Raw genomic sequence first — 10,496 nt, 5'->3', positions numbered from 1 at the left:
ATTGTTCTTAAGTATCATGCTTTTGCTTATTTGGAGTAAAAGACCATTGTAGTCTTAGAGTTGAGAAATTAGTGCCGCTTATGTAACTAGCATAAGAACCATGCAAGTGCCTCTTACAAAGGTCAAATCACCAACTAAATTTCTTACTTTATTTTTCTTCATGTAATTTTCAATAATGTATATTTGAATCTTCCAACATAACATAAACAAAAGCATTTAAATATAAATGTTAAATCTTTCTTACTGGATGATTTTAACATGTTTTTTTAATTTTATTTTCTGCTTTCTTCTAGTATTTTCCTATGCAGAAGAATAAATGGTAATTAAAATGTGCAGGATGAAAAGATGGAGCAGTCAGTGCTTGTACCACCAGGACCAGACAGCTTCCAATATTTCACTAGAGAGTCTCTTGCAGCTATTGAACAACGCATTGCTGCAGAAAAAGCTAAGAATTCTAAACAAGATCGTAAAGACAATGATGATGAAAATGGGCCAAAGCCAAACAGTGATTTGGAGGCAGGAAAAACACTTCCATTTATATATGGCGACATACCTCCAGGAATGGTGTCTGAGCCCTTGGAAGACATGGACCCATATTACATCAATAAAAAAGTGAGTCTAATATCAATCCAGTCCATATGCCAGCATTTGGAGTGCTTTATCATGTTCATTTCTTTTCTGTGCAGTGGGTAATACAGCTTGTTACTTCAGTCTATTAGTTGGCAACCGTGTAGGAAAATGTCACTCTAATAATGTGGAAACAGTTGGGCATTGCTAAAAGGACTAGGTATAGAACAAGAGCAGAAAATGTTTGATGCTAGTGATACATATACGTACTACCTTCCAGAAAGTTAATAAATAAATATTCAATATTTAATATCTTCTAGTTATAAAAAGTTGATTTAGAGTTTGGTTTTAGAACACATTTACCCTAGTGTGCTCTTGGCACACTGGTCCTGCTGCTTTACATAAGGAGGGATTTTGCAGTAATATTGTTTTTAATACTAAATTAATTAAATTGGCAATATATGTAACATTATGACTGATTGTATAATATGGTTGTACAATGGATATAACAGGGTATACATAAATAGTGTGAAAATCTAGGCTTCTGTTCACTGCTCACTAAATCATTAGCAAAGTGCCCACTGTCCTCTATGGTACAGGACAGAATCCATCATCCTTAATGGTTACTAACCTTTCATCCTTTTCTTTTAATTTACAACAAAATTTATTCTTTTGATATAATTGAATTTATATCAAAGGAATATTTATATCAAAGCTGAAACATAGTGTGTTGTCTTTGATTATAAGCAATGTATAGTACCTATACAAATGTGTGTATACATAATAGATGAGATACTTTGCAAACTTCATAAAAGTGAAGATACATTGAAACTGAGTACACCAACACACCACACTTTCTCTAAGGTTCTTCAGATTTAAAACTGGCAGCGTGAACCTGTGCATATCATATTTTGTTACCAGAAATCTGCTTTGATAGCAAATTCTTAGGAATATGGAATCAATAGAGGAACACATGGGTAAGCAGAAAATATCATAAAGAGAGTGTAAAACTGATTTAAAATTTTCTGGTGGAACTGACTTTGAACAGCTCTGGAATACTTTCAGGATGATTCTGTTGCACAGCCCATATAAAGCAGAAAAGGTTCACTGTTTATAGTGATAGCTAGCTTGGGTGATACTTTAATTATTAGATAACGTGATTATGAAAACTCTGTAAATATCAAGACAGGAGTTATTTTGATTTTCACAAAGTGCTATGTTCTAAGTGTCTTTTAGTTTGCTGAATTTCATGTGATTTATGAGTCCTATTTTGACAAGAGAGAAAATACTATGTGAAAGAACAATATTTTTATCTTTATTATTTGATGCCTCTGAAAGAGCCTTTATCTGCCATTCACTGTGTATGAAAATTTATCTTTAAATCACAGTTCTACTTACAAAGATAAAAGATGCCTTTCTATAAAAGCAGGCCTTGTAGAGTTCTGTATTAATTGTGTCTGTTTATCATAAAAATCACATGTAATTATATCCCTACCTGCCCACAGCTCATCCTGGACCTTTATAGCCAAATCAGTCAATCTTGTGTGTCTTACACTGAAAACAGATACATGTTAGGTATGACCTACAGGTATGCTTCTAGAGCCCGTAGAAATGGAAGACTTTTTCAGTCCCTTCACAGATGGAGCTGAAAACTGACTACATCAGCCAGCTCTGATGGTAGAGTTGCAAGAAATGGAGTGAAACCAGCTGAACATATTCGACCAAATTTCTGTACTATTTGAAAGGAAGAATCTTTTTATTTGCATATTAATGTGGCGGTCTGACAACCACTGCACAATGGTTAGGGTTTTTATATTCCTGCCTGTGGAAGCATCTGTCTGAAATTATATTGATCTAATGAAAAACACTAGAATGAAGGAAAATAGTTACTTGCAAGAAAGAGTTAGGACAAATGTATGGATTAGCAGCTGCCACTGTTACTTCAGAACTCTTTTAACATCTCTGCATAACCTATACCTGATTTATTGACAGAAACTGTATCAGTTTGGCTTCCAAACTTTCAAATAGGGAATAGAAATGGTTACCTACAGCACTAATCAAATGATACTAATGAACATGGTCACAGTGTTTATTCAGGAAACCTATACAAGAGTTTTAGGAATATCTTTTTTATTCCAAATTTGGGTCATGAGTGAAATCAACCGGCTGAATATGAGCCAGCAGTGTGCCCAGGTGGCCAAGAAGGCCTGTATCAGAAATTGTGTGGCCAGCAGGAGTAGGGAAGCGATTGTCCCCCTGTACTCGGTGCTGGTGAGGCCGCACCTCCAATACTGTGTTCAGTTTTGGGCCCCTCACTACAGGAAAGACATTGAGGTGCTGGAGTGTGTCCAGAGAAGGGCGACGAAGCTGGTGAGGGGTCTGGAGCACAGGTCTTATGAGGAGCGGCTGAGGGAACTGGGGTTGTTCAGTCTGGAGAAGAGGAGGCTGAGGGGAGACCTTATCGCTCTCTACAACTCCCTGAAAGGGGGTTGTAGAGAGGTGGGTGTTGGTCTCTTCTCCCAAGTGACTAGCGACAGGACAAGAGGAAATGGCCTCAAGTTGCGCCAGGGGAGGTTTAGGCTGGATATTAGGAAAAATTTCTTTCCTGGGAGAGTGGTGAAACACTGGAACAGGCTGCCCAGGGAAGTGGTGGAGTCACCCTCACTGGAGGTGTTCAAGGAACGTGTGGACGAGGCATTGTGGGACATGGTTTAGTGGGCATGGTGGTGTTGGTTGATGGTTGGACTTGATGATCTTACAGGTCTTTTCCAACCTTAGTGATTCTGTGATTCTGTGATCATTTGCCTGATACGCAAGTATTGCATCCCACTTGGTGAGGGATTTTTTCCTATTTTTGTAGCAAGATTGAACAAGTTCACTGTATTTTTGCGTGCATTGAATGTTGAAACATCATCTAGAGTGTTTCACATTTCCTCTTCAGGACTTTTTTTCTAAGCAATAGGTTTCGTGCATGCCGTGATTTGATACAGTTTAATAGAGAATAAGACAGGAATAAATAGATGTGTTGAGCTGGTGTGAGAGCCTTAATTTGTGGATAAGGTAGCCCTGAGATGGAAAGTTAAAAATAGGAAAAACCTGTTAAGAGAAACAAAAACAGATAGGTGTGCTAGTTTTATGGTTTTGTAACTGTGCTTCTATGCAAAACCTACAACCAAAGAGGCTGAACATATTCATGCCCAATATTAATATGAAGTTGAAAGGAAAAGGAAAAAATTGACAACTGCTGTTTGACAACAGAACAGCCCACTATAGCAAATTTACACACCTGATAGTATTATTGATTTACACTGTATCACAGATAGCCTGAATGCCAGCAACTGTACACTTGGAACGTAATTATTTTATTGTAATATAATACAATACCTGCTCTTATATTCTTATAATTTTATTATAATGAAATATTGCCGACTGTGGTGGTCAATAATGCTGGTCTTTAGAACTGTGAAGTTTAGCATACTAAATCATTGTAATGCTCTTTTTTTAATCCAAAATTGAGTAACAGTTAACTTGGACTTTACTCATTTTTTGCGTTCCACTTCTATGTAAGTGCAAATCTGTATGTTCAAATCTGTATGTTCCCAGTATAACAGTGACTGCCTGTTCATGCTCAAGTTGCCATCACAAAGAATCAAGGAGTTTCACATCACTGTCTATAGAGAAAGGATCAGCTGGAACCCCCTAGGATCCTGACCTGCAGGCATGCATCAAAATCTGGTCTACTTGGTTTCATACTTTAACGGCGGGCTATTTTCTCTTGAATCTAGGCTGCTACATTAAAGAGGAGGGAAAGAATTAGTGGAACTAAATGGGTCTTACACCACTTTCCTCCTGCTATAATATAGATATAGCATTGTTGATTGCCACTCCATGCCCTACCTCTTGCCAGAAGGATGTTGAATGCTGTCTGTCAGAAAAGGTGCCTCCTTTTGTCCTGGCACTTGGTAATATCAGTTCCCACTCTGATCAAACTACTAGTTCCTGGGGTACCCAGACTTGTCTTAGGTTGCAGAAACAAAAAGATTCTGTAAAATTGCTTTATTTAACTTCATTACATCAGAATGTAGTGATTTTAGATATTTTTCGTAGCTGTAAGTGAGACAATTTTTAAGTTAAAAGTTCTAGCAAAGCAAAAAATTAAGGTCTTGCTAGAAAGCATGGTTTCAAAAGATAACCACAAAACCAAGAAATACCAGCTTCCAATATGCCATGAGTCCCTTGTTCTAGCTGCCCCTGAGGCTTTTCCCGAGAAGCTAAGGACCCAGCTTAACAATATGTCACCTTTTGCCTTTAAGAAGGTCCTATGAGGTTTTAGATGGTGTTTATTTAACTGTAGGAAGTGGAAAGGCAATGGAGTAGCCGTCAGCCTGCTAAATGTAGCCTTTCAGAAACTACTTTTAAAGCTAACTGGGAGGAAGGAGAGGAGAAATAAGGTTTTGGGCACTCTTTGTCCCAAGAGGTTCTTGGAGACCGTATCTTTGTTCAGTGTGGACTCTTCTTCCCTCTTAGCTGCATCTTCTCAAAATACTCCTCCTCCTTCTTTGCCCTGCTAAGAATGCAGTTTCTGGTTTTATATCAAATATGGCAGAAGTTAGGGAACTGGGATCCATGTTACAGGTGCAAAAGCGGCAAATCAGGGGCTTCTTTTTAGGGATTTTTTTGAATTTATATTCACAGTTGAATACTTTGTGTGTGAGCAGGTTTCCTGCCTTTATAAAATGATTAAAGCACTTTAGAAAACCTAAGCCCTGAAAAGTATACATAATCCTTCATATACGAACATTAATCTTACAATTTGTTTAGAATTTATTTAGCTTTTCTCAGTGTATGACTACTTTGTTCTGACAGCTTTGGGTACAATACTTCATGTTCATCCACACTACCTACACATTGGCTTCGATCAGGGTTGAGGCTGGAGTGAGACATAGCAGGCTTACCAGGGAAGGGAGGTTAAACTGGGATTGGATATCAGCTGTTATCTGCATTTTTTTATGGAAATTCTTCTTCAGAGATAAGATACAATTTTAGTTCATGTTTAAGGCTAGAAGTCATTCTGAAGGCTCCAGTCACAAAGATGCTTTGAGTGAAAAATTAAAACTGAGGTAGGGAATTTATGTCTTGTTGGTTCTGCTTATGCAGGGCAGCAGAAAGTAGAACAGCTAAAATAGCAGCAGCTTCCAACTGAAACTGGAGCTGTGCCAGCATGCTGTTATTTTCCATAAGGCACGTTAGAAGAGAGATGTATGTTTAATATGCTTGTGTTCAAAGATTTTTTAAAAAATGTAGGTTGACTAAACGTAGGTGGTGTAGTCTTAGATACAAAGTTAGTAGGGAGTGTGATTTTTAATATATTTTGTCAACTACCTCATAGCTACAAAAGCCAAGAGGGCGAGCTGGAGGCTCCTGAGCTGTGAGTCCTGGGGGCTGGGGACAGACCTGGGAAGGGAAGCTCACCTTCCCTGTTGGGGTGTGAAGCTTTAAAACATTGTGCCAAAAAAATAATTCATCTGCTTGGTTGCTTCAGTATTTAAAATGAAAGCTTCATTTAAGGTCAGGTCATCTGCAGTTACACTTTGAAGGTTGTTGTTATCTGTAATCCATAAGTGGAAGTGTAATTTGGAAACATTAGCTCAGGCTTTACCCCACTGTCCTCAGTTTCATATGCAATTTCCCCATTTCTGTGCAGAACCGGGGAAATCAAATACATATCTTATACCATTCCTACACCTCTTGAGTTTGTACTCAAGACAATATGAAGTCTCATTATTAATGTCCCTTACTCTTAGGGGGTTTGGTCTGTACAGGAGGGTGTGCCATGTAGAGCTATGGCAGAGAGACAGCTCAGGGAAGAAGGCAGCAAGTGAGTTGGGGCTGGGACAGCTTTTCCTCAGGGCTTAACGCCTGCTTCTCCTCTGCCTTTAGTACTTGGTATCTGTCACAGACTGGTGGAAACCCTCGTCTCCACATCTCTCTCCACCTCCTGGGTGCTCCTAGAGATTCGTATCTGTACTTCATGGTCCATACATACTAAGCTTCCCAAATCTAAGCAGACTGAAGAATCGTCCTTCTTGAACCTCCTTGGCATATTTTCTCTGTCTGCCAGCATTCCCAGAAATATCCGTGTGTAGTCCACCTGCTTACAGTCCTGAAGTGATGCTTGATGTCACGGACACCAGAAGAGACCAACATACCCTTTCCCACACTTCCACTGGCATTCTAGTTTACAGCTCACTTCGTCAGCAATGTAACAAAAAGCAAGGAGGCTTTATCATAGCTTATTTACAAAATATACAACTCTGACAAAACAAAAAAAGCAATTTTGGACATTTCTCTTGGGCAGATTCTTCAATACCTTCAATTCAGTTTAAATTTAGGATATAATCCTTGTATCATCCCTTCCACTGCATGCAGCTTTCTTGTGAGATATTGAGGCTTCCTATTGCAGTGTTTTTCATTCTTTTCTGATTGATCTTGCAGTTGAAGAGCACCTTAGTGCCACAAAGAAACCTGACAGTCCACATTTCCCATGATGTAGTGTTAATGCTGTTGCAGCCATGATGGCCTACAGTGGAAGCAAAGCAATGTTTTTAGGGTTTGCTCTTATACCATTTATATTTGGCTTATGGATTTATTCGAGAAAAATAGACAAGCTTTCAGCCTACAGAGTCTTCTACAATTCTAGGAAGTAAGGCTTGCATGCCTTTAAGTTTCTCTAAATTTGATAGGCTCTTTAGCTGTTAAAATTTGAATTTAACAAGTGTGTATGTTCTGGGAAAGTTTCACACCTGCAAACCATAATTGTGCAGGTAGGTCATCTGGGATGTATCTCTTACTCTCCTCTGGTAGGGTGTACTCAGATGCCCACAGTCCTCAGAGACTTACCTGATCATGGCTATATGTGTTACTGCTATTTCCCTCTCTCCTTAGCACAAAGACCAAGAAACAGACTAGAATAAAAAATATGAACAAATGGGTAGTCTATTAAATCAGTTTCTATAAGGATTCCTCTTACTAACACATCATTAACACCCACAGGTAAGGTTTCCCTGCTTATGGTATTTCAAATAGGAAGAGGGAGTTTTCTATGGGAAGACATAAATAAAATAATAATTTTAGTTAATAATTTCTCCACCTTTTTTTACACGAAACACATCATGTAAATGTATCATATTACTATACTGAGGTTGTTTAATGAAGAAGTATTATAAAAACATTAATGAATTGAATGTCTGTATTTAAAATTATATTTTCATATGTCAGGTACATCAGGTAAGTACTGGTAATAAGCTTTATTTAAAAAATTAGTCATGGTTTTTGTGTATTAGCTGCTAAAAAAGTTACAATTTTGGTGATTAGTCACTAGGAAAAGTTTTAAAATGAGCATCTACAGTGAACACACCCTGATAAAATGTCTTTTCTTTCTCTTTTTCAGACCTTTATAGTATTGAATAAAGGGAAGGCAATCTTCCGATTCAGTGCCACCTCTGCCCTGTACATTTTAACTCCCTTCAATCCTCTTAGAAAAATAGCTATTAAAATTTTGGTACATTCATATCCTTTTTCAATGGTGGTTCAAAATGTTACACACTGAAATTAAGAAAACTCATAACTCTTTCTATTTCATTGTAAATAAAGGTTTTCATAGGCTGTTAATTTTATTTTTATTTTACAGTGGAAGACTTATGGTAAGGTTTTATAAATACGAGAAAATATGCATATATCATATAAACGCATTTTAGCTATTCTGTTGAATTACAATACTTCTGCTGTACAAATCTGCAGACGAATTTAAGAATCCATCTTGATCAATTTTGCAGAAAAGTTTCTTCAGGTTTAACATTGAATTTTTTTGCGTCCCAGATTCTTTTTTGTGCTATGAAACATATTCATGAAATAATTACATCTTTTATAAAAAAATAAAAATGCAGTTTGTGCCACAAATTCTAGAAGAGCTCTCAGTTTTGCAAGCAATTAGGCAGATATGCAACTGCTCCGGAACAGCTAGCTCAGGGGTATATTTATATTGCCTTTTACAGGTCCTTCTGAGGCCATCCTCAAGACCAGCTTTATAGTCTGTTGCAGCAGTGTGCCTGGAAGCCTGGTTCATGCATGCTGAACCTCACATTCCCAAACCTGCCCAGTTTGAACCATAAGCCTCTGCCAAATACATTGCCAGAAAACATAGGCAACAGTCCTGCAGGCGGTTTGCAAAGCATCTGTATGTGCAGATGGTGGACAGACTGGGGAACAATAACTGATGGGATGGTGCACAAGGTAAAATTTTAGACTGGCATGTGGGATTGGTGTCTGATGTTCATAACAGGTTGATGGGAATTTCTAGCAGGTGAGGTTTTGGTGCACTTTTTTTGCAAAACCCGAGGACTGGGAAAAGTACTCACCGAATGAAAACTTCAGTGTGACAGTAAGACTTTTAACATTGAACAGTTAGTCAAAGGCAGAAACCTTATTGTTAGAGACTGCTGGCAGAATCTTCTAGGTCTTTGGAAAAAGGAAGAAACAAGGCTGATTGATTGCTGCTGACTCGGAAGACCTTTTCTTCTGAGCTCCCTGGAAGTTAAAGCCATGAGAGAAGGGGGGGAAGGTGTCTGGAGAGGAGTCAGGGAGCATTTGGGGAGAGTAGCTAAGGGACCTGACAGAGACCTACAGACACTGTGTGGTGGTGATGAGAAAATGCAGCGAAATACTGTCAGATTGAAGCCTCTAATAAATGCTCATCCACTCAACTTACAGACTCTGATTTACAATACCTTCCAACCCTGCATCTGTGCTAGTTGTGGGTAATGTTTTTTACTGGCGTACTGAGTTTGGTTTTGCTTTTAAGTTCCTCCTAATTGTGTTCAAAGAGTATCCAGCTGGTCTTGATGGCAGTCAGAACAAAAGCAATTCTACTAAACAATATGCAATTCCAATATTTTTCCTTCTGTCTATTAACTGATTGTGTGATCATGTAATTTAGCTCTATTATAGGAGGAGGTTTCCTTTCACTATATGGACTGATTTCTTTTCCAACCAGCCACGTATGGGATGGGCTATTTTTATCTTAGATATAGACGTAGGGTTTTTTATTTTTTTTAATACCGTGTAGTACAAACACTGCAAATACGAATGTGTTTAACTAAGAACCACGTATTATGTTCCATAATGCAGTTTAGATTTCAGCTGCTTTTACAAGGTTAGCCACCTATAAGAAAACGATTATGGGGTAATGTTGCTTCTTATTTTTAATAATCTTCTGACTTTTATCGAGAAGCTCTACTGCCCTCATGTTTTGAGATGGGTGTTCGGCATTTGGCCTTTGTAACGGAACTGTGCCTTTCACTTTCAGTGTGAAAGATGTGTGTTGAGCACAATGAAATTGGCACATTGGTTGGAAAACCTTCATCTGTAGGTCCTCCAAATTCTCTAACATCTGTATAGGATGCTCTGATCACATGTCCCCAGACACGTGGTCAGGTGTTGCTCCCCCTGCAAGGGAGCAACTTCCACCAAGTGCACACAGGCGATAAGAGACTTCAGCTGCTCCAGTAATCGATTAGCTTGAGGCTGTACAGTGCCTCTAACACTACTGTTTACCTATATGGGAAGAGCATGAAAAAGACTGTACATTTCCATGAAGAAGCCAACATATATCAGAATTGTTTACCTGTGTATATAGCTGATTATTATAGAACATAAAATAGTAAATTAAGGGAACGTTGAGGTTGTAAATCAAACACTCAAAATGTGGGAGAAGAAGGAAGAGAGGCTCAGACATTGAATGTGTCAGTCATATTTGAGATTCCCATAAGGGAAAGCATGGCCAGAGTTTAGGTTTCAAAGTATGTTAGCCCTTATTGAGCATCTGCTCCCTTTGAGAGTGAACAGCACTTTGGCCATGCAGCTCACAGATG

The 10,496-nt window shown here is 38.4% G+C and overlaps 1 protein-coding gene across 1 annotated transcript in view; it reads left to right on the top strand.

The window, feature by feature from the left end:
• Positions 1–345: 345 nt before the first annotated feature.
• The window catches only part of LOC104260900 (sodium channel protein type 1 subunit alpha), a 68,565-nt gene continuing 58,414 nt past the window's right edge, over positions 346–10,496 (top strand). The window contains exons 1-2 of the mRNA XM_059820092.1: positions 346–612; positions 8,018–8,136. Coding sequence (XP_059676075.1) covers positions 346–612; positions 8,018–8,136 — 386 coding nt within the window. The remainder of the gene's footprint in view (positions 613–8,017; positions 8,137–10,496) is intronic.

The sequence above is a fragment of the Gavia stellata genome, chromosome 8, assembly GCF_030936135.1.
Source record: "Gavia stellata isolate bGavSte3 chromosome 8, bGavSte3.hap2, whole genome shotgun sequence".
Lineage (NCBI taxonomy): Eukaryota > Metazoa > Chordata > Aves > Gaviiformes > Gaviidae > Gavia > Gavia stellata.
The sequence above is the reverse complement of the archived record's forward strand: the minus strand, read 5'-3'. Positions and strand labels throughout refer to the sequence as shown.